Source organism: Chiloscyllium punctatum, chromosome 8, assembly GCF_047496795.1.
Source record: "Chiloscyllium punctatum isolate Juve2018m chromosome 8, sChiPun1.3, whole genome shotgun sequence".
In the NCBI taxonomy this organism is placed as follows: Eukaryota; Metazoa; Chordata; class Chondrichthyes; order Orectolobiformes; family Hemiscylliidae; genus Chiloscyllium; species Chiloscyllium punctatum.
The window spans coordinates 102870684-102896394 of record NC_092746.1 but is presented as its reverse complement, the minus strand read 5'-3'; the positions used below and the strand labels follow the sequence as shown (position 1 = coordinate 102896394).

At 38.4% G+C, this 25711-nt stretch overlaps 1 protein-coding gene across 4 annotated transcripts in view; it reads right to left on the bottom strand.

The window, feature by feature from the left end:
• Positions 1-2448: 2448 nt before the first annotated feature.
• Positions 2449-25711, bottom strand: part of larp4b (La ribonucleoprotein 4B) — a 139034-nt gene continuing 115771 nt past the window's right edge. For all 4 annotated transcript variants that reach the window (XM_072576176.1, XM_072576178.1, XM_072576179.1 and 1 more), the window contains 4 exons: positions 24086-24262; positions 22405-22538; positions 15000-15111; positions 2449-5872 (listed from right to left, as the gene is read on the bottom strand). In XM_072576176.1, coding sequence (XP_072432277.1) covers positions 5579-5872; positions 15000-15111; positions 22405-22538; positions 24086-24262 — 717 coding nt within the window. In that variant the 3' untranslated portion in view covers positions 2449-5578. The remainder of the gene's footprint in view (positions 5873-14999; positions 15112-22404; positions 22539-24085; positions 24263-25711) is intronic.

The following is a 25711-nucleotide window of genomic DNA, read 5'->3' as shown; positions in this document are numbered from 1 at the left end:
AAACCTCAACAAAAATAGAAAGGTCATAACACCAGTAGCTCACTGATGTTACTAGTATGGTGACAAAACATCTGAAAACAAATCTTCCAGCTCAGCAAGCAAACTTGGATCTTAACTATGCATTTAAATGTGGCTAATCGACCTAGCCTGCACATCCTTGAACGCTATAGGCAATTTACCATAGCCAATCCACCTAATCTATACATCTTTGGACTGTGGGAGAAAACTGGAGCATCTGACAGAAACCCATAAAGAGACAACAGTGCAATCACCAGAGTCACTCAAGGCTTGGCTCAAACCTGGGTCGGTGCCACTGAGGCAGCAATGCTAACTACTGAGTTAGTATGCCACCCTATGTGGACCTTCAGAAAAAGGGAGGAAACATCTGACAGCAAAATCACCATATTAACATTTAAGATGTAAATATTTATACACTGGAACACCTGATGGTATAGTCAAAAAAGTAGACTGTACTGGATTCTACACATTGATTCTATGTGAATTTCATCTGACTAGGACTAAACTATGCCATTAGGAAGCACAACTTGCAGGTAGAACCAAGTCTAAAAGAAAAATCACCCTTTCACACAAATTAAGTGATCTGACTGTGCTTAGTGTCAACCATGCTCAAACTAAAAAGTCATTCCTCAGCACTGACATCCCTTTTCAAGATGAAATTCAAGAAAAATCAATCCTGAAGTATCACTAGTTTTGAAAACACAAACTTAACTATGACTTTGATTATGAATGCACATTGCTCCACTGATTAATTTTGTTTATTTCCATCGAGAAAGAAAGTAAGTGTGGAGCCAAACATTCAATTATAAATGCTGACAATTACCTTGGACTTGTTGGAAAATAATACAAGTGAAGTCAGAGATACTGATGGTGTATTAACATTTAACAGAAATCCAACTAGAGTTTCACTCACTGAAGCTTCCCTGCATGGTTACACATTTTATCACTTAGCCCAGTGATGGTAATAAAAGTCAGAGGTCTACAGCACAGAAAAGGCTCTTTAGCCAATTGTGTCTGCAATGGGTCAAAAACAAATTATTCTAATACCATTTCTAACACTTGTCCCATAGATTTGAATGTCTTGATCTTGCACTAAGTTCACTTAATTTTCCCTCCATGTTAGAGAAGTAACTATTGATCAGGATGCCACTAGAACACACTGCTCTTTGAATAATGCTACCAACCAGACACTAATCTTGGTCTGGTCTAAATGAATTGACAGTACCTACAACTGTGCAGCAAATACAACTGTTGTTGCCTTGTACTGTAGCTGAGTATAAGCAAAAACGGTCAACAGTGAAATGGGATAGAACAGTCTTCTGACAAAGCCAACATTGATTTGTAAGCAGTCATGCAGAATTAACCTGATTTGGGTCTTTAACACATTGCTAGCTATTAAAGCTCAAGAAACAAGTCAAAATTACCTGGTTAGGAAATTTGTTGGAGACAGCTCAGGAAATAGGTAAGGAAGACTAAAAATGTATTGTACTCATTCCTTTCCACAAGTTCCCACTATGATGACATTTGAACCTTCAATGGTCCTGTTTCGCACTTGTTAAAGCAACGTCAAAGCCTCAGGATAAAAAAAAAGTAGAAATGACTCCTTGCTTTCAATTCAGGAGGGAGGATTCAAAGCAAAGATCCTACAAATCCATGGATAGAAAACAAAGTGTCCCTAATAGGAAAGGGTACCCATATGGATTTAGAAACAAATTCTAGCATTCCCATGAAAAAAACTAGAATGATCCTGAAAAAAGTAAATTCAAAGGCTCCAAGAATGTAGAGTTCAACTTCATGAAAATAAAAACGGTCCTTACTGTCACTGTTTGACTATGACTATTTCCAATTGAAGTGGCAACATTCAGCAAATGGGGTTCTAATAGGCACATGTAAGCTTAAACTGGCTCAGTGCATTAACTACACTAGGTTTACCATCAAAAATTCAAGCTACAAAAATATTTACTGTAAACCACAAACCATTTAGCTTTAATTAAAATGGAAGGACATGACCCATGTTATGTAAATGTTCAAACGGGGGCATTTTAATATCCGAATTTGCACTAGGTCTTCTCAATTTGAATGATTGAGACTTTAAACTTCAAAAGTTTTAGATTCTTGTGTTGATCACTGCAAGTGATCAAGTAAGCAAAAATATTAAAATTTGCTCTTTACCATGTTCCAGTCACTTTAGTCATTTTCAGATTTATCTATATGATTTGCTATCAAAATGGACGCGTCCATTGGGTCATTTCAATGCGAGAGAGCAAGAATTCTTTCAACTCCAAATGTTCCTTTACATTGACTTCTTGGGTAGTTTCACAATACACGTCTGTAACTAAGGTAGTAAACAGAGAAACCTGTATTGTGGCAAAGCAGAGACAAAGTTTTTCTAGTCAGGATATGAACATTGCAGAGAACACAAACAGCAAATTGACTTTACAATTGCTAACTCAATTTATTTTTCTTAAGCTACATTTTCAAATGAGACAGTTTTGCATTGTGACACAAAAAAATTAAATTACCAATAGTTTACATGTAAGCTTGATTCCAGTTTGTATCGCAGCATTTTAAGACAACAAAACAAAAAACCCTCAATGCTTCCAAAAGATTTCTACTCCAAAGCAGGTTCGGTCATTACCTCCTCTAATAATCCTCAATTGTCCACTGCTGTTAGTGTAATGGTTACAGTACACAAAATTGCAAAAAGCTGAAGTAAATACAGCAGTAGGCATCATGGCCATCTCCTGCTTTTATAACTGCATTACATGCAGACAGACAAAGGGGTCATTATGGTTGGCTGCAACAGATTAATAACAGCTCAGTGATAATTGTCTAGTACAGTTGCAGCACTCAATACATTGTATAGTTTGTTATTCTATTCACCGAGGTGCAACATATAAACAGGTAGTTTTTATGTTGGTAGGTTTACTCATTTTTCGTGCTTGACCCACTGTTTCAAAATCATCCTGCTGAGATCAAGTTAACACCAGTGCACACTGACAGCAACTTATGCAGACGCGACAATCAATGCAATTTCATATTCAACTGTCATAGAAATAACAGTACCCACTACAACCTCCTGTTCTGATAGTCAAAGTTCCCTGCTCCAGTCACAGAAATCAAGTAATTGTGTGCCCTTCACAAAAAAAAACAGCAAATCATTAACAGTGCACTCACACTTATAGCAGGATGCTGAACATCACAATAAAAAAATGTACCAGTTGGCTACAAGATAATGAATTGGTTGTGTGATCAGCGATTCTCACCAGATGCAGCTGTTGATCACCATACTTTCAGCAGTCAAGCAAATTAATCCAGTTGATTTTAACCCAATACAAGTTGTCAAACTGCTGCACACACTGGCACCAGGGGAAAGAGTGCTTAGTAAAAGAATGCAATGGCACAATTGCTTTAATATTTCCTACCATTCAATCGTTTCATGTATATACATAATTTCATCCTGTTTGACGTGTGCATTTTTAATGTTACCTGAGATGTTAATTAAGATTTAAAAATAATTATGCAAATTAACAGGCCGACAGACATTTTAGAACCTGTTTTATTAGTAACTAGGTTTTGTTTTGGAGGGACAGTTGGGAAGGGATGAAAAGAGAAGTAGGAGAAAATGAAAAACTGAAGAGGGAGGAGAGTTAATGGGAAAAGGCCATTTGTCTTACTGTTGCGTTTCCCCAATTTCCCCTTTTGCAGTGAAGGCAGAATCAGTTCAGCACACCAGAAAAACATATCCAGACTACAACACTTAATTTTTTGCTATATCCAGCTCAACAGCAACATTGAGGATATGCCAACAATATCAATATTTTTATATCAGTTTTTTAAAGGTACCTTTTATATGTTCTGATTATTTACAACTGTACAAGCAAAGCACACACTTCCAAGTGCACAAGTTTAATACAGTATTGACTATTTTTGCATTTACAGGGTTTTTAACAATCTGAAAAAAGGATCCAACTTTTAAGATCTTCATAAATTATATTACAAAAAAATGCTATTTACTGCTAGTTCACACACATCTGATTTACCCAGTAAGACTAGTGACAGTAGATGTAACTGAGTAACCTTATCTTGCCCATTCCAACCCTCTGGGGTCAGTTATAACAACATCTAAATCTGTCTCATACAAAAGTTAAGGCAAAGTCATTTTCAAGTTTAAAACGAAATTCAAGTTTTTCATTTTGACACTGGATGGAAATTAATTTATAGCATGAAAAGAACACAGTTGTTGAAATAATAATACCCTTTTATGGAATAACTTACCCATTTTCTCCTATGACCAGCAAGCTTGTGTCTAGTGCTGTACTGCTTTCTTTTGAGCAGTTCCTTTAGTCTAGGTTATTATGACAACTAGCCATAAGTATTTTTAAGAGCCAATACTTTCTTCCTGTGTAGCAAAACAAGAAGCATCCAAATATCACCTGCAACTTAGTAGATGGCAGTAGACTCAGTGCACGCTTGTCCTTTGAAATCATGTATTTTAAAAAGAAAAACTCAGCAACTAATCCAACATTTTCTACAGCAGAGATGAATCACTTCGAAAAAAACTGGCTATTAGATGAAAACATGGTGAAAATTCAGGCAAATTCTACTCCAATCTTCCATCCTCACCCCATTTCAAGTACTTTGCAATGTACCAAATTACAGGAAAGTGCCAGTGTATTGACTGGGAGTTTCTCTTTAAAGAAAAAAGCACTTGGAATTGAGCATTAAAAATAAAAATCCATTGCTACCTACTTTAGAGCACAGAGGTACATAAACCAGTCTTTCGTAGTAATTCATAATCACTGTTACATGTTAGACAGTAGCCCTACCCTTATTCAAAATCAACTGGCTGCTTACTATTAACAGTGCAAAAGTAAACTCTGAAGCATCAAGATCAACAGAAAATCTACACAACAGAAAGCAAAGAAATTAGACAGCTTGTGTTAAATCTACCATCCAGGTTATGACTCCAATCACTTCCCACTAACACCTAATTAATGGGTTTGAGATTTGTTTTGTATTTCAAGCTACTACCCTATATAAAAAAAAATTAAATGTCAGCATTCACACACTGATCACATTCTGTGGCAAATAGATCTGTAGAACAGAAAACCACTTGCAACACTGCTCAACACCATGGAAGTAGATCCAACATCCACTGCTCCCCCTTTTATTCTTGTGTAATTACAGCAAACAAAATCACACTGAACAAAAAAACCACATTCTGGCCCACAGCATAATGTTCATGCCAGTTTGCTGATCATGGTTCCATTTATTCCCCTTACCTTCAAACGGGCAAAGAATTTTTCCAATCCACAACTGAGCAAGAGATTAAGTTACAGTAGACATTACACAACATTTCACCAAATACTGAAAAGTTGGAGCCTAAGGCAAGTAGTATTACACTCTCGCTCAACCAAAGTGCATTTTGTTGCCTTCAAGCCCTTTTCCAGCAAACCATTATTTCAACAACCTCTGTGCTCTGATTGGAGACTTGGGGAGGGGATTTACACTTGAACAGACCAGACCTTTTTAAATCAATATCACAATTTCAGCACCTTCAGTTGGGTGATTTTGGGGGGGTGTGTTGCTCTCTAGTTGTACGCTTGTTGATGCCCTGAGGGGGTGTTCTGCGACCCGATTGTCTTCGCTGGTCTCTAGGCTTCCCTGGGTTTGTCTTTCCAATAGATAGGTCTTTATTTTTAGACTCTTTGTCGACTGGGTTTTCTGAAACTTTTTTGTCATCCTTGCTGCTGGCTGCAGTGTTGGGTTTTTGCTCCTTCTGTGGTTGTAGTGTTAGAGATTCTTTAGCACTTCTCTGGCAAATCTCAGCATAACTTGGCTTTCGAAGTTCCTGTGGAAAGACAATCCAAAAAGCATGAAAAACAGTCTGCATTATTCATGCAAGATTTTACATGGTTTACATTCATGTGATTAGCATAAGCATGGAGTTCTTCAAAGCATTTCTGGTCTCCAGTTTCATTCATTAAATTGGCACTAACTATTCCATTCTATATGGAAAATGGAAGATGGGCGTGTTGCAAATGTTTTTAAACACTAAGAACTTGCACTTATAATACCTCAGGACGTCCTGAAGTGCTTTAAAAAGTCAAAAGATAACTTTTGAACTGCAGTCACTACTATACTGTAAGTCAACACTACAGAAAGGACGCAGAGAAAACACTTGCTGCTCTCAATAGTACCATGAGATTTTCTACTTCCTAACAGGCAGTATAGATGTTTTGTTCAAATGCTTTTTCTGAAAGAAGATACCACAGACATTACAGCATCAGCCAAAATTCCTGAATGTGTGTATTTTAGCTTGTACTCCATTTTCCAACTCTTGCAAGAGGGCTCAAAGTAAATGCCATATGCATACAATTTGACAAGTTTCTCAACATTAACTCCACATCATGAAATTACTTTAGAATTATACAGTCAGTTGCAAAAGCATCAAGGTTAACAATAAAAAAGGAACCCAAACACATTTAAACTGGCAACAAGCTAATGCTGATCCAAAACTTGCATAGGATACAGTCACTACATGTCCAAGCACCAACTCTCCTGCAAATTCCCGATTCCTTCTAAAACATTTCAGAGAACATTTAAGCAGACTGAAGATTGCCTTTGCTCTGGGAAACACTAATCCTACAACCAAATATGAACTTTTATGCAAGTTCAGGTGCAGATGAACTCAAAGGATCCATCTGCTCCATTACAGTATGCACTCAAAATACTGAATATTGTAGAGAAATTAAGATTCAAATGATTTCTTCGGGACAAGCATGTAACCTACAGCCATCCTTGCAGGAATGTGTGTATGAATGGCTCTTTGTGCATCACATGAATAGAAAGCTGTGGCATCAATTTTCTCATCTGAACCCATACCTGTAATTAACATGCAAGTGTTACAAAGATTCACAACATAATCATTTGATAACTTTGGTTCTAAAGGCAAAGAAAAAATGCTTAGTTTTTCAAAAGCTATGTTTTAAAAAGGTTTAAGTCAGTCAGAAGCAGAGTTATAAACATCACTTACGAAAAGTCGCATGTTACAGTGGTAAGGTGATACAAATCACTAACCTATGACAATTGCGTGGCTGGTAACAACAGCCCAAGGCTCCCATTCGCACACAGGTATCTACCCAGTCACAAAGTCAGTGGGACAGATGACTTTATGCAGCAGCATGTTACTATGCATCCTTAGGGTGCTCTCTGTTCACTCCACTGCTTATTTTCCTATGGTCAGTTTGGGTGGAGAAAATCAAGAGATCCCAAAGGGGACAGACATCTAATCTGACTATAGGTAGTTACAATTACTTATGGACTAACTAATCAGTATAATTTACACTGAGTGCAATCATGTAATAAACCACCTTGCTATACAAAACGAGTACTTCATCGTCAAAAGTAGATAAGAAAACCCTCAGACGCAGCACAGAAAGGTCAGTGACAACACTCCACATTTAAACACCCAGAATCCAGAGACAATCTCATTTTTTCCATAGCTGGGAACCCCAATTCACAGATCCCAAAGTTCAACAGAAGGATCAACATTTCAGCCCTAAAGCAACCTAACCAGAGAGGAATTCCAAATGCAGCTCTATCGAGTCTTGAAAATCTTCACATGACCAACTCAACTGCAAAGCAATTGATGAAAGTCAGCTAGAATTCTGTGCCCAAATCATTGCATTTAAGCACCAGTTACCAGGACCAGTTAATGAAAATTAGATCAAAGTACAGTATTTCCGAGAATAAGCAACCTTCATCGACTGGCAGAACTGAAGGTCACAAATGAAGGCAGTAGATCTCCAGCAATTCATGGTAACACCCAAAGACAAAACCTAAGTGATGCAACACTATGCTGACCTAAAGAGAAGCTTTACCAAACCATCAGTAAAAGGCCAAATTGGCAGAATCCATTTCACACTTAGGACATTTGCAATGCCTTTGACAACCCACAGAATATTGCCGATTACTCAGCCATGGAATGGCAATTGATACTCTCCAGGATATCGCCAGGACACTGCAGAACATCTGGATGAACCAACATCAACAGGAGAGCTGTAAACTAAAGATTAAGAACAAAACCTGGTGACTTCAATCATTTTGCAGTGGTGGACTTAATGGAATTTCTTTTGTAGTGTCAGCCAAGATCTAAGTATTTGCCGGAATCACCTTCATGCAACTGAGGTGATCCTTCCAGTGTCAGTGTGGCTTTAGGCCTTCCATTGGAAGACATCAACATTGGTTGTTTTATTCATCTTCCCTGGCTATTTCTGAATTGTGGTGGGGGAAAACACAAACATTCCAACAGTATCCAGTCCCACATAGTTGGTTCTACAGGTATTCTGTAGAACTGGCACCCCACAAGGACACCAGTGTTTTGTGTTCCGCCCAATCAGGAGAAACTATTAAAAGCGAAACTGGTAGATTTTAGTCCAATGCTCTTACATGTTGTTAAGAGAATGGTATGTGTTCAGGGTGCCAATAGCCAGTGTTTATTCTAGAAAAAAGTTGCTTGGACATTTCAGTGGGCAATTAAAAGTAACCACACTTATGGAGTCACATGGAGGCCATGCCAGGCATGTCAGATTAATATCCTTGAAAGCACAAACCAGGTGGGCTTTCATGACAGTTAACAGTGATTAGAGTTCTCCTGAGGCTAGCTTTTTAAATTCCAGGTAAGTCAAAATCTGTTATTGTGAAATGTGAAGCTGTGCCCCTAAAAATATCAGCCTGGAATTCTGCACCACTCATCAACTAAAAATCACAATGCCAACATCACCATGTGTGGGTACACTCAATACTAGCAATTAGTTGAGAAAATACTTGAGGCACAATTTGTCAAACATTGGGCTGGTGGCAGGTGAGAGTTCAGTGTAAGCAAGTGAGATGGTGTGCATTCTCATACACCGATTCTTGTTTTCTGCACATAACATTTGAAATAAAATTACCTAATGGAATGCTGTCCTTTATCACAAGGACTAGAGTAAAACAGTGCATGAGTTATGCCTGAAATTAAGCCTGTTTTCTTTAGAATGTAGATGGTTAAGAGGTAATCTGTTCTTAGTCTTTAAGATATTAGCAGGGAAAAAAGTTTGTCTGCCCTATTTCTACTATTTGGCAATTTAGAACTAAAAACGGTAAATATCTGAGAATTAGGGCCAGTTAGGAGATTAAGTTCACAATTCTACAAAGGGTTGTAGAGATTTGGAACTCTTCCACAAGTGGCAGTAGATGCAGGATCACAATTTTAGAAGTAAAATTTTGTTGAAGAAAGGAAATAGGCCACAGATCAGCGATGATTTCATTCAATGGTGGAACAGGCTGTTGGGGCATTTCCACAATGTTCAGGAACAGACAGATGGGAAGTCTCTCTTGTATCCAGTATTTAAGTGATCAAGAGCAGCCTACAAATTTGGCAGAGTGGGCAATGACACTCCAGTTACTCATGCTATAGTTCATGTGTCTATGCTAGTCACTTCAGCTCTGGCATGGAGGTTTTTATGGTTCTAGTTTTCCATACAAGCAGTATTTAACACAAGGGTAAGCGATCCTTGGAGTGAATAACTAGTCGTGTGGATTGTACATAGTACGGAGGCTATTCAACAGCCTTGTGTGGGGCATCTGGATTGATTGCATCCAATTCAGATCAAGGCAGTTGAAGACATTTTATGCAGGATCATGAAGTTTGAAACAAACAGCCTTACAAATGGTTAAGTGAACACATTTGGTGAGGTGGGGAATGCAATATTAGCTACTTGTTTGCTTCAAATTTTTCTTGCTTTTTTTGGAAAAGATCTTGTCAGACAGACATTTTTAAAAAGTCTAAAGACACCAGTGTCTGAATTTCCTCAGCTGCAGGCAGTAGATCATTCAAGAGTTGGTTAGAATTCTCCTTAAGGAAAACAGCAAAATACTTGGGAGACACTTTGTGCTATATTCAACAAATTCTTCTGGAAGTAGTTATTGAACAAATAGTAAATATGTTCATAAGTCACAAAACCCCACTTACTACCTTCCAGTTGGTGTACTGCTCCAAAATTATATCCCTTCACAAGTACATTAACCAATACACTACACTGAAATCAAATCCTTTGCAATCCTTAAATCTGCCATCCAATTCTGGCCATTTTAACCATTTCAATATTAAGTGAATCAATCTTAAATGAATACAGCACAATTAAAATTCCCACTAGCAACTAAAAAGGTTATAAATGCAACCGGAGATCTTTTAATAAGTCATTATCTGTTTTTCACAGTCCACTTCCTGTGAGCACTGCATGATGCAGCCACTAATACATACCTGCTGGCTTTTTTAAAAAAAAGTTTCAACCTCAGCAGAAATAGCTTTGTGCCAGAAACTGACAGCTAATAATAATTAAACTTCAGTTTACTGGTCATAACAAAAGTAAAACAGCACATATCTAAAACATACAGAAACTCAAAGCAAAGAATTATTTGAGCTTCAAAATAAACATCACCTAGCTTGTTACTCAGGAAATACACGCAAAAGGATTTGGCAAAGTCTGAATTTCATTTTACAATTCCAGCTGACACCAAGTTGCATGCTCTCTAATTCAAAGCAAAAAAAGGGCTCTTAAATTTCAACTAAAGTAGTGTGGAACTTTTGCATCAAGGAGGAAAACCACCATGTGCACCCAAAAAAAGTTTCTCTTGGATAGGCATTCTGGGCAAGACTGATATTTACTAGCCATGCCATCTGTTCTAATACAGCTGGTTTCTTGGGCTATTTGAAAGAAATTAAGAGTGGTGATGCGGCAAAAACAAAAGCTTAACCAGGAAAGGTGGCAGCTTTCTCAGATTAGTGAACTATTGGATTTAAAAAAGATATCTTGGTCACTTGCATTTGTATTGAATATTTTCTTCAAATTAGAACTCAGTCAAACCAATTCAATTATATTTATTAAGCCAATACACTGTAGTGCAACCATAGTTCAACATAAGCACTGCATTCCTGTACCCCTCGTGATTTTTACTGTAACCTTAACTAGCAACAGTTGTTATTGCTCTATTCAATGAATGCACTCAAATGTTATCCAGAATGCAGATAAATCTACTGCTGCAATATCATTGAAGTTAATAGTACTAAGTCTTCAACTTATTTTCAAACATGGGAGCTGTCTACAGCCACCAGAAAAAAAGGTTAATACTTTAACAGGTTTTCCTCACCGGCACAGAATTTGCAAGTACAATTGACACGCTCTTGTTAAGGGTGGGGCAGTAGGGGAAAGATGAATAGAAGGAGAAATACTAAGTGTAGGAGTGGGACAGGAATAGTTTAAACCAACATAAAGTTAAGCTGCTGCCAAAAAAGGTCACCATCAAGGCACTCCATGATAATGAATAAAAGGGGGAAGGTCTGACACTGGAAATTACAGTACTGTGTTTTTTGGACTACAAAAAGATGGGTAGGAAATGGAAAGAACAAAAGATGCAATCAAGCACTGAAGTACATAACTGAACTCAATTCTGCAATAAGGGGTCTAATAATTAAGCCCAATGGGCTGAAGAAAACTTGAGTAAAGTTGTGTCTTACATTTGTTCCAAAGCCTTAATCCTCAGTACAAATAAAACAGTAAAAATGTGACTTTATTCTTGCTATAACCAGTTAGCCTGCCTCAATACTCGTGCCCCTACTGCTTTAAGTTTCAAAAAGAGATCTCCATGAAGTTTCCTACAATACAATGGTTTTAAAAACCTTCAATACTACAGCAAGCATTAAGAGGCACATTTGGGACCAGGCATGTGCCAGCTGATCAAAAAGGTGCACATAATGTGGAAACACATACTAATACATATCACTACTACATTTTATTTACTGCATAAGTCACTTAATGCAACTCTGCCTTAAATAGACAGCCTTATCACTCACCATCAACTGACTATTCAAATTGCACAAATCGTGATATTACAAAAAGCTTTGGTATTTCAGGTTTATAATTTCTGCCACGTTATCAGGAGTGCCTATTCCTAAGGTGCCAGTTAAAACTAAATTTGCTGCAATTTTAAGAATCAGGAGCCACAGAGATCAAATTACTAAACCTAAAGGAACAGAATTATAGAAGTTGTAAATCAAATAAATTGCTGGGAAAACTCAGCAAGTCCGGTAGCATCTGGAGAGAAAGCAGAGTGAATGTTTCAGGTCAGTTACTCTTCAGAACAGCCCTGCTCAGTTTTCCCAGTAATTTATTTTTGTTAAAAAGGTCAAATTATTTGACAAAGTTAAGCAGTGTGCTGGGTCCGCATCTTACAAACAGTGCTAAATTTAGCTGTTGACACCTTCATGCATCACACTGAATCAGATTAGGATGCATATATAATTTAAAGACCACTAACACAATTAAATCGTAAACAATAGGTTTTTCATTCTATGCAAACTAAAACATTGACCTGATGTATTCATTACTGCAAATATATTAGTGACAACTGCCAAACCGTTGTCCACCCTTTAAGCTCTAACCATTCTACTGAAGTCTACCTGGGTAGGTCTTATGTGAGTTTAAAGCAATGTGTACTAAACAGCATTTACCAGATAGAGGTACCTAATCAATAGAGTAATCTTCACGTACATGGAAGATGTCCTTGAAAGAATGGTTTTCCAGGAACTGGGAGTATGTAAATTAAAATGCCACTGACACTGCATGCTTACATCATCAACATTTCCTGGCCCTCAACACAGCTGTTGTACCAAGGTTAAGCAAATCACCTCAACAAAAACCCAGAAGTGAAACAAGAAAGCAAAAGGCATTCTTCAATGGATTTGACACCTAAAAATTGAAGGGAAAGATACCATGTGGGTAATTAATGCTTCAGTGTACAAAACGCACCCTAACAGATCATATGTTGAAGCCATAACATCAGCTGTTAAGGCTCATCTACCAAAGAAAACTTTTACCTTGCAATAAAATCTATATAACCATATCAAGTTAAAGGAAGAATCTTACATCAGCATTGACAATTCAATTAATTGCAATTTCAGTAAAACCTAAATTTACCTTAAATCTTGCAGCCAAAATTTCTCCTGCAATTTAGTTACAGCAGGTTTAATCACCTAATTTTGCTACTCCGTGATCAAAGGTTTGCCTTGGACTTCCATAAAATGAAAAACTAATGTTTTGGAATTCCTAAATGCCCTGTACCTTTGCAATCATCCACAGGAAGTTTATTCAACTGCTACCATTTCCAGTAACGTGGAACAATTTAGAGGTTTGGATTAATGATGTGGAGATACTGGTTCAAACCCCAATTTCAGTTAATTAACTAAATCTCACAAAATAAAGCGGATCATTTTAGGACACCAAATAAAACTTAATCTCATTTAGCACTGTCCTTTAAGAAATCTGTCACACTTACCCAGTCTAACTACGTAAACCCACAGCAGTGGGATTGAGTCAAATGATTTCTGAAAAAGGAGCAGCAAGCCATTCAGTTGTCTAGACTTGGTTTAACACCATTTTCCCAAGACTGGTAGTGAATACATCAGTTAAAAAGGAGTTTGCTCAGGATTCTGTTAATGTGGATAATTAATGCAACAATAACTTGATCCAAATTAAACTGTGAAGTAACTTACTGCCACTATAACCACCAAAAAGGGAGGAAAAACAATAGACTAACTGGAATGTCTCAACTGAACCTGCCTCCACCACATTTCCAGGTGATGCAATCTATACCACGAAGCTTGCTGCATGAAAAAGCTCCCCACATCTTAGCTCCATTTGCACATCAAATTTATGCTCACTGTGCTGGTTTCTTTTATAAGAAATATTCTCACCCTATCTACTGCATGCCCGCTCATTATTTTGAATACCTCAAATCTCTCAGCTGCCTTCCCTCAAAATGGAAAACAGTCCCAAATTCCTCATACATATTTGAAGTTTGTCATACCTGGAACCACTCCAATAGAATCCGTTTTGCATTCTCCAATACATTCGGATATTCCCTTAACAATCTCATTGAGATTTAATGAACATAGTTGGGGGAAGCACAAAATAAATGATGGCTTCACCAATAACACGCATACCCAATGAATGGGAAAAAGAAAATTAGCGATATGGAACCAGTATATTAAGCAAGGCTGACATAACTCAAGACTGAATAGCTTTTTTGCTCTTATGACATATGGACAAGCCAGACATCCAACTAGATTAAGAATGGCACCAGACTAAATGCAGAAAGTTTGCTGAACCCAACTTCCGGTCAGTTTGAATATTCTGAATCGAAGTCCACCAACAATACTTCATTTTATTTCTCAGCTGAAGATTGTAAAATTATTGATCAAATCACAGCTCTTGCCATGTATGTTGAGTTGTACCCATGTTAAATCACTTTTGTAATTTAAATTATGTCATTTCTCATTTACAATTTGGTTTTTGAAGAGGAATCTGCGCACAAGTGATTTACAGTAAGACAGTTTAAACCAAAGGGATTTGACAATTAAATTCGGTTTACAGTTCTAACTCCTAAAAAAGGTGGCGTTGCAACCATGTACAGGATAATTCATCAGCTACAGGGCAACAGATAAGAAAGCTTAATTTTACAATTCAAATACATGAAAGAGGTAATTTCAAGTATACAGTTAAAATCAACTAAGACAATGAGCATGTGGGACAGCTCTGTTGTTCATTTGTGCTGTTATCACTTGTATGCTTTAATGTGAATTAACCATTGTTTCTAGTCTTGAGTGTTAAGCTTGGCACTGTTCTCAAAGATTCCACTTTTATGTAAAGCTGCTCCCATCAATTCAATTCCATCTGAACACGAGATAGAAACTGCCTGAAAAGTGGTGAATTGGGAAGTAGAAAACAATTGGAAATTGTCAAATGAAATTCAAAAGTAGGGAATACAGAGATACGAGGTTTGCTAAGACTTGGATTAAAAAGCAGTTATGAAGATAATAAACCATTCTCCAATTGGGAAATAATCAGTTTCCTCCCTCCAATTTAAAAACAACTTACTGTGGCTGCTCCGTTCACTTGTACGGATTTACTTGCAGTAGAAAGGGGTGTAGTCAGTCTTTCCAAAGGAGTCTGTGTTTCTCTTTGCTTGGTTTCCTGGCTCTTTGTTTCACTGAAAAAATATGCAGCTTTCAATAAATTTTACCAAGCATTTTCATAGTCAAAAAAAATTTGCAGTTAAGTACTAAACCATGAAACAAATACTTCAGACTACTACTAACCCTTCAGTTAAAGAAGAGCCACCATTTTCAGCTTCAAGTGACTGTCCATCCATTGTAAAAGGTCAAAAGTGGTGTTCACTGATGGTTATGATAGATTACATCACTTAGTGGGCTGAAGTGTGGAAACAGGCCCTAAGTCCACACCGACCCATTCCCCTACATTTACCCCTTCACCTAACATTATGGACAATTTGACTTCGCCGATTCACTAAACCTGCACATTTTTGGACTGTGGGAGGAAATCGGAGCACCCGGAGGAAACCCATGCCAACATGGGGAGAAAGGCAACTGTGTGGAGTTTGCACAGAGGAAGGAATTGAACCCAAGTCTCTAGTGCTGTGAGGCAGCAGTGCTTACCACTGAGCCACCATACCACAGATGACATTTTTGGGAGAAAGAGCATGCAGAGGTATTATGAAATAAAATGGATAACAATTGTGCAGAGTCACAAAGAATGGACGTATATGCACTTAAGTCATGACAGACAAGTGAGAGATTAATAAAGCAGGCAGTACATGGTGTTCACTATTCATAACTTCAGCTTCTAAAGCAGTCACATGTATATGGAGCAAGACCAAGACAACTTTAAGCCTCAAGCTACAAAGCGCCAGGATTGACCGCGGGCAGAAGGAACGAACAGGAAGGGTTCGGTTGCTTGGGTGGGGGAGAAGAGGGACAGGCAGCAGAAGAGAATGTTAGTGGAAGGAGGACCATTGGACTCAAATCTGTTTTCTCTTCAGGTGATGCCATACCCGCTAAATTTCTCCAGCAATTTAACTTCAGCGGGGAAAGCTTGTAGAAACAATAGTTCAGGATAGAATTAAGCCACATGGACAAAACGCAGCTTTGATGGAGAAAGCCAATGCGGATTTAAGGGTAAAATAACATTTAACTTGTAATTTTGAAGCAGTGAAAGTGTTGATGTGGTGTACATACACTGCCAAAAGGCATGCAACACAGAAAGTGAGTTAAACATGAGAGACAGTGGCAATTATACATTAGCATTTAATGGATATTTTGAGCTGTCGAATGGCCTGCAGTGAAGTTCTAAAAGTTAGGACTGGGACCCTTGCTTCACCAGATTTATGAATAAAGTCTCGGAGCATGGGGACAATTTCATGAGTTGTGGACGACAAAAAACTGGAGATCAGAGTAAAACTACAAAAGGACACAGACAAGTTAGAAGAGTGGGTAGATAGGTGGCAGAAAGTTCTATGCAGAGATGACATTTTTGCAAGAAAGAGCATGCAGAGGGGCTATGAAATAAAAAGTATAACAATTGTGCAGAGTCACAAAGAATGGACGTGTATGCACTTAAGTCATGACAGACAAGTGAGAGATTAATAAAGCAGGCAGTACCTACTTCAGAAAGATAGTGTATCAGTAGGGACTATAATAGACTACAAAACTAGTTAGACCTCCATACTGTACAGCTGAATACCACATTTTAGGACATGAAGCCACTGAAAAGAACGGTTTGGGAATGGTTCAGGGGAAAGCTACGAAAGCTTGTAGAAATTGGACACTTGCAGAAAAAGGCAAGGAGAAAGTATTTCTTAAACATTTAAGAGTCTGAGAAGACTCGAGTAGATAAGGAAAACTGTTCAGCTTACATTAAAGGAAGCATGAGGGTACACATCTAAGTGATTTGCAAGTAGTAAATACAATGTGTCAAAGAAAACCTTTAGACAGGAAGCAGTTCAGATCTGAAATACACTGCCTAAAAGTGTGGTGGAGGCAAGTTCAATATAAGTAATCATGACAGCATTAAATGATCATTTTAGTAGAATTAATGCACAGGGTTGTCAGCAAAGGACAGAGAATGGAATGAAATCATGACACTGAGTTGGTGCAGACATGAAATGAAATGGCCACTTCCTCCACCACAATAATCTGAAAAAACAGTAAAATGCTGGCCCATTCTAACATCACAAACAATTCAAAAAATTCTTGATAAAATTAGTGAGCCCATTCTTCTATGAATGGACTTGTTGATTCTTGCGAAAGACTAAATTCACAAGGTGGTACTTGTGACTGTAACTGGTCGGGGTTGGATATTTGGCTAACTCAGCTGGAATGCATCACATTTTGGACTGGCATCAACAATTAACTGATTGCAAAGGTGGGGCAACTGATGAAAATGAAACTCAGACTGACTCCATACAGACTGAACACATGAATACAGTTCACTTTGCACATTTAACAGCAACATTTTCAAGAATATTCCAGTCTCTCCCTGAAGCACAGGTGACTATTTAGTAATGAGTCTACAGAGCAGCCACAGAAGGTCTTGCTGTAAATTACACACTTCAAATTATGACAATGAAGACATCTCTATAAGACTATTTCCAGAAAGTAGACACTGCTATTTAGTTTTTAAGCTGACAGGATTATAACATAGAACAAAAGTAACAGCACAGAAACAGGCCCGTGGACCCACAAATGTTGTGCCAAACATGATGCCAAAGTTAAACTACCCCTCCATTCCTTGCATTATTCATGCTCTTACCTAAAAATCCCTTAAACACCCATATTGCATCTGCATGCCTGGCAAGAGAGTGTTTCTGACATATCACTCAAAACAGAATCTTGCCTTATGTCCTGAGATTCACCCCTCACCTTCAATACATAGCCCCTACTTTTAGGCACTTCAACTCAGGATTTTGACCCTCGATCCTATCCCAATTTATGCATCTCCTGATTTTAAAGTCCAGCAAGTCTTCCCTCAGCCTCCACCACCCTGGAGAAAACCACCAGTTTTTCTAGCTTCTCCTTATAGCTCCTATGCACAAATCAAAGCAGCATCGTGGTAAACACTCTAAGCCCTCCATACCCTTGCTGTAATGTGGCCATCAGAATTGAACAATACTCAAGTGTGGCCTGACCAAATCCTTTTAAAGCTGCAGCATAACATGGTGACTCTTGTACTCTATTCCCTGGTGAAAGGGAAATATGCCATACACCTTTACCTCCCTCATTATCAAAGGGTCCCCTACATTGCCATCCTGGTTCTTCCTCCTTATTGGAACCTGAATTCTGATCAGGTCTTCGAACACATACATGTCAAACATGGACTTGGTAACAACTGCTCCCAAATGAACTTTCCTGAGCTCCTGCCTAATAGAGGAGTTCCAAAATCCGAAAAGCTCCGAAATCAGAATGCTTTTTTGTGAAGCCTTCTCATTAAAAAAGGTTGTTTGGCATGCAAACTGTTAACCCAAGTTGACATCCATTCAGTGTGTGTCACTCAGATGTGACGTAGGGGGTGGTGGCGCAGCCCAGCACCAGCAGGCCTGGATTTTCTCTCAAGTCCCGTTAAGTCTGCTCCTCCAGTAAGATTTTTAAAAAATTGCACCAAATTGTCACTTATTATGAAATTCTAAAATTCCAAAAAACAACTGGCCCCAATGATTTTGGATAAATGATCGCCTATTCGCACTGACAATTTGCCCTCTCCTGATTTAGTACTTCCTGTGAAGTCCTGACTTATCCTTATTCATAACTAACTTCTAAAACCTAAGGAGTTGTGATCACTATTTCCAAATTGCTCTCCCACTGAAATAGCAGTCACCTATCCAGGCTCATTAGCCACTACAAGGTTCTGTTTGGCCTCTCTAACCAGACTACCCACCCACTTTCAGGATTACATGAAGATAGTTCAAGAAGAAAAAAAAAAGACAAAGCTCCAACATGTGCTAACAGAGATCGATTAGTTGTTAATGAAATAATTTAACCTATTTAAAGTAAAATCAGACTAAACAGAAGTGAAAAAGGTTAATATTAAAAAATGGTAAAGTGACTATAGTTCTGCCAGATCTTAGGATTAGTCTCAGACTGGTGGCTAAACCAGAGAGTCATGGCCAGGCAGGGGCGGGCAGAGGACAGTCCTTCAGGGTAACCTCAGCCATGCTGTTTGTGTAAATCTGCATTGTGAATCAGCCATCAGCAAAACCCTTGAAGCATCTTATCTATTGGCTGCAAGACTTTAGAAAACAGCTTCATCGCATTGCTCTTAATTAGGAAATAGCAAATTTGAAGGAAAACTTTTCCACAATGTCTAAAAAAGGTTTTGCTCATTCTAATTGGTACATCGAACACAAGTACTTATCTTGCGGGGAACTGAAGAAATAGGTCTTGGGCACCATCTGCTGGAAATGTAAGTTAATACCAGGAGGAAAAAGAGCAAACATCCATTCGGACAATTTTACATTTAACCACAGGTCAATTCAAAAAGGAACCAAGATACAAATCCACAGCAAAAATGACAGCTAAAGCCACTAACAAATTTGTTAATACATACTTTAAATGACTTGGTCTCCCAAAATCTCACTAATATCCAACTGTTAAGCACTGATCATCTTATCAATGGAGAATCCTACCAAATCGTTCCTCAAAAGTCAACAACGTTACCATTATTCTAACTCCATTAAACAGACACAGATTACATGATGAAATCAGATTCTGGGAATTCTACAGAGTAACTCACTTCCTGATTCCTAGAGCCAGTCCATCACTAAGCCACAGGAGATGATGGAATACTATCCCAAGTTCTTATATTATTGTTGTTGTTTTAAGAGGCTCGACATCGAAAACAAAAACATCTTCCTTGCTGCACATCGTCTGAAGCATTTTTTTTTCTATCGATGCTGTGGCTACAATGCATACCACATACAAGATATATTTCAGATCAGTAGCCCCTTTCCAAATGTTTTAACTTTATAAGAATAACCTACAATGACCATCGGAACTTGGAAAAACAACACAACTCCTTCACTGTCACAGTGTGCAACATGCTCCTTCACAACACTATGGGAGTAAACTCATCAGGTCGGCTACACCAATTCAAGCAGGTGGCTCATGACCCCATTAACTAGCGATGGTCAACAAATGCTGGTCTTTAGTGATGCACACATCTCATGGGCAAATTTTTAAAAAATGCATGCCCTCAGACTATTACCTTCCTAGCTAATGTGATCAATCTACTGATGAGCTGCAAAGTTAAACAAACAAGTCTGCTTCTTCCCTGTGGAGAAAGATGGGGGACATGGCTGATGAGTGAAGGTACAGAGCAAAAACTAAATTATAGCAACTTATTCATACAAGTGGCTCCACAAGTTTGGTACGACCAGTTCTCCTTCTAATGTTCAATATCACAACACTGTCAAATATCAGACTGTATTCTCAAGGGCAGAAAATTGGAAAAAGTTGCAAATGTCACCCAAATAGGTTTCAACACACAGGCTACTCTCACCATTGATATTGCTGGACATGCTCAGTATTACCAGCACTTGGTTTGAGTTCCAGCATCTACAGTATTTTACCCGTTACTCAGATGTTACTGAACTGCTTAATAGGTCATGGCTGATAGGCATAAGTCTCACTGCTGCATGAATTTAGAAAACTATGTGTTAATACACCAGGACTATTTCTAAACTCTAGGCTTTCCTTCCAGATTCTGAGGATTTAAGGTGTACATTTTAATGCCAATGCCACAATTAAGAGACACAAACAGGGTCAACTTTGCATATTACTATTAATGACATAATTCACCATTTCAGTTTTGTTCTGGAGATGGAAAGAAAAGGGAATCTATAATAAATTGATATTTCAGATTCACATGGAACAAAAGCCATGGATAACCTTAAGCAAGCAGCTTAGAGCAGATTATGCATTCATGCTTCACTATTACTTTCTGAAAAGTTCATCTATGCTATTAGCCTAAAGAATGGACGAAGTTCAAGTAATGTCGAACTTGTTAATGCTGATCTTGCTTCATGCACCTCCTGCGGTGTAATTTGTATACCTCACACTGTCCAAGCACCCTATGATCTGTAGGTTCTTGCTAACTATGATTGGCCTGTACTGCTCAAAGCTCTTCACTATACACGTGACAATAAAATCAAATCATGACGGCTGTACAGGACACTGTTTAGGCCACTGTTGGAATATTGCATGCAATTCTGGTCTCCTTCCTATTGGAAAGATATTGCAAAACTTGAAAAGGGTTCAAAAAAGATTTACAAGGATGTTGCCAGGGTTGGGAGGATTGGAGCTATAAAAGGAGAGGCTGAACAGGCTGGGGCTGTTTTCCCTGGAGCAGAGCCTGAGGGGTGACCTTAGGAGGTTTACAAAATTATGAGGGGCATGGATAGGGTAAATAGACAAAGTCTTTTCCCTGGGGTCGGGGAGCCCAGAACTAGAGGGCATAGGTTTAGGGTGAGAGGGGAAAGATATAAGAGAGACCTAAGAGGCAACTTTTTCCATGCAGAGGGTGGTACGGGTATGGAATGAGCTGCCACAGGATGTGGTGGAGGCTGGTACAACTGCAATATTTAAGAAGCATTTGGATGGGTATATGAATAGGAAGGGGTTGGAGGGATATGGGCCGGGTGCTGGCAGGTGGGATTAGATTGGGTTGGGATATCTGGTCGGCATGGATGGGTTGGACCAAAGGGTCTGTTTCCATGCTCTACATCTATGACTTTAAGTACATATACTTGCACTATGTCAACATTAAACAGGCTATTCTTAATTTAAAGAAAGAAAGCACACAGATGGGACTAACTAACTTAGGGGACATGATTCTAAAACTACTTAAGTGGAATAAGTCAAGTGCATAGCAAACACTTCAGTGTGGCAGCATGGTTAGTACCACTGCCTCAGTACCAGGGACTGAATTCAGTTCTTGGTGTCTGCATGGGTTACTGCTGAGTGCTCCAGGTTTACTCCCACAGTCAACACTGTGCAGGTTAGGAGGACTGGCCATGCTAGGTTGTTCCATAGCATCCAGGTATGTGCAGGCTAGGTAGATTAGCTATGGGGTCACTGCAGACCAAACTGAAACTCTACAACACAGGCTATTATTTAAATCGAAGAATCACTGCTTCATACAAAATTAGCAACTTTACAAAACATATGGTCAGATTTAATAGCAAAGACAATTGGTTGGAGCCCCTTTAAAAGGGTTTGTGGGAAAGCTCCTAGAAAACATGTAACAGTAGAGCGCAAGCAGATGATGTTGTGCATTCACATCATGCAAGCAATTCTGCACATACAATATTTTTCTGGTGTAGATTTACAGAATTAGAGTATAATTACATTCAATTTAGTCCATTAACTAAAAAGATGCAAAAGATTTTCAAACATTATTGGCATCAACAGCTGCCAGAATTTAAATAGCTTACTTGATTTCTGGAGAATGTGGTGGTGAAGGGGAGCCCTCGGAAGTTGCTGGCAGTACAGTTGGAGATATGGATGGCAACGTCTCCCGTGGTATTCCCGAAGGTATAGTGTTAGTGCTTGCATCAACATTTATACTCTAAAATGAAAAATCATTACAATCCTATTTAAACTAGTTCAGAGATCAGACACAGTAAGCTGGTTTCAGTAAGCAATGCTGGAAGATTCCATTTCTCTTAACAGTCACTGTTCTGCTTGCAATTTAATTGCAAGCATTAGTTTCAATTCCAGTACAATCCTCTTGCAACTTAAAATGTACTTTTGATTCTTGCACAAAGAATTGCAGAGAACAATTTGGTACTCAATTTCCTTCTAAGCTCAACTTGATTAGAGAAATATGCCCCACCTTGCCAAACTTCCATTTGGAGAATGAGTAATTGAATTAGCACATGTTGATAATTACTAAGATACACTAGATTTATTACATGGAGTGGTCAACATAGTACAAGCCAAGTTTAAGTACATCCAGATGAAGATGATCTAGTTCCCTCAAACTATAAGAAATGAAATCCAGCCTCAGTCTACATAATGTTTCAAAATAATGGCATTTGTTTAATAATTCATGTTTTATAGGCAATGAAATTCTTGAAGTGGTCAACTGTTAGCATTAGGGAAAGGCAGCCACCAACTCATCACCAGACCAGTAAATTTCAGGAACCAATAGGTTGTTTGAAAGATTCATGAAGAAAGCAGAATCCTTCTGCTTTTGTACCATTGATTAACTTTTACTTGACGAGCAGATGGGAACCCAGTTTAATGTTGGGTAAAAACAGCACAACATTCAGCAGGGAGCAGCAAGTGTAGAACATTAAAAACCAATTAAACCTGAATTTCGCTTCTTTATACATTCAAAGATGATTTCTTCCATTTAACCTGGAATATTGTAATACTCTGAATTTTGAGATTAATTTGAAAATATGATCTGTTGATGCTGTCAAATTAGTTCAGCACAACACACAATCCTTCAAAACTATTTCAGGCCATGCTTTGACCAAAATGTCTAACGCTCTAATACTAGCAGGGCATGCATTACGTGCACAGGGCAGGAGGAAAAAGAGCGAGGGACAAGTTCTTTTACACAGAATAGGAGGAGTCTGGATGGGTCTGCCAAGGGTGGTGGAGATGGTAGAGGTTGTATATGAATAAGGGTGTTTAAGGGACTTTTAGACAAGCACATGCATATGCAAGGAATGGAGGGATAAGGACCAAAGGCAGGCAGAAGGGATTACTTTAAATTTGACATGTTCAGCTCAACACTGGAAATCCATACTGTGCCATCAGTCTGACTTGCCCAATCCTCTCCAACCTGTATCTCACTGAACAACCATATGATTTCTCCAGAAACAAGGGCTGCCTTTTCACAATCATTCAGCTCAGCAGTTGCTTTGGTTCAAAAGCTAGCCTTTATCCAGCTTATCTTGGAGGTACTACCGATCCACAATTTTCCAAACAATTTAAGCTATCTAATGGTTCAGGCCAACACCGGGCTCGAGTTTAGCTCAATGTTAGTTCTGAAACTCTAATCTGTTCAGAAGCATGGACAGCATTCCTCTTTCATGAGCTCTACAATTCAGTAAGTTTAAGGGTACAATTAAATTCTTCAAAAAAATCCAATGATCACAATACCTGTAATATCTGTGCCTTCTCTTTTGGAAGTACTTTGACCACATTTGATAGTCTATTCTCAAGAACTTCTTCAGTCTTCAGATTACCAGCAGCTCCAGGCAAAGGAGGGAAGTTGGACAACCCTAGTTCAAAGTTAGGTGATGGCGGCTTTGGTGGAGGGGACTGTGTCTGGGATCTCTGCAAAACAAAAATTTTGAAATGGCTATCCTCACCTCCAAGAAATATTAAAAAGCACTCAAATTACACTTATCATTCAGGAGCACAGTTCACTATTATAATTCTGATAATTAGAATCAACAAATGGCTTTTAATCTTAAGGTATCGTATTTTGCATTACGGCTGAGTGGAAATAAGAAAACCTTATGCTGACAACAGCAAAGCTGGGATAACGGTCAACTCAATCTTACTGTCAGGGATCCTTTGGTGAAAAAGTGACCATAACATAAAAAAACTTTTCATTGGGATAAAAGTGAATGTCCAATTTGAAAATAAAATCGAAATATGCAAAACTGGTAAGTACCAGCAATGAGTTGGCTACAACTGGATAACTTCATTAGTGGTTATATTAAACAAATTAAGGCATTACAAAAGTTATTCGTTTGTTTCTGGCATAAAGCAGCAGGAAAAAATGGCCCAACCATAGCTAAACAAAAAGGAATCAAAGCTGCTGGAAAAAGTAGCAATTTGGAGGAATGAAAGCAGTTTAAAATTCAGTAAAAACCAAAAAAGGGAAAATACAATGAGAGAAAACTTTGAAGAACTAAGAGCAGACCAAGAGCTTTGATATGGATAAAAAAAGTGAAGACAACATGCAGGCCCCTTACTGTCTAAGGCAGGAGAACTGAATGGAGGACAAGGAACTGGCATATCAGTTACACAACATTAGTCCTGCCTTCACAGAAGGCAAATACCTTACCAACAATGCTGGGGAAGCAAGTCCAGCGAGAAGGAACAAGTAAAGCAAACCACAAAGAAATTAATGGCACTGAAAACTGAAATTCCCAAGGCCTAATAATATACATATTGGGTACTGAGTGAAGTAGCCATGAAAAAAGTAGATAAATTCTGTTGGATCCTGAGTTGAGCTCGCAGATTGGACGATGCCAAATGTAATACCACTGAAAAGTGAGCGAGGGTAAAGCTAGAAATTACACACCTGTTAGCCCAACAGCAGGAGGAAAAAAAATGGCTATATTATAAAAAGGATATGCTAAGTGTATTTACATAAATCTGGCTGACTAATCACTGATATTAAAGAGCAATCATGATCAACCAACCTAATGCAGTTGAAGGACATAACCTATGAAAATAAGAACAGTGGATGTCATGAATTTAGAAAGCTTTTGAGAAATTTCCACAAGATATTAGTGTGCAACCTAAAGAGACACTGGGGGCAACATAGACAGGAATTTTCATTCTTGAATGGGATGTGGGCATCACAAAGTCAATTTTTGTTGCCTGTCCCTCATTGCCCTTGAAGCTAGTGCCTCTTTAGGCCATTTCAGACCAGAATTCAGAATGAGCCACATTTCCGTGGTCAAAGTTTGGGAGAAGATTTGTAGCTCGGGTACTCGTTGCGGTTCTGTTCGCCGAGCTGGGAATTTGTGTTGCAGACATTTTGTCCCG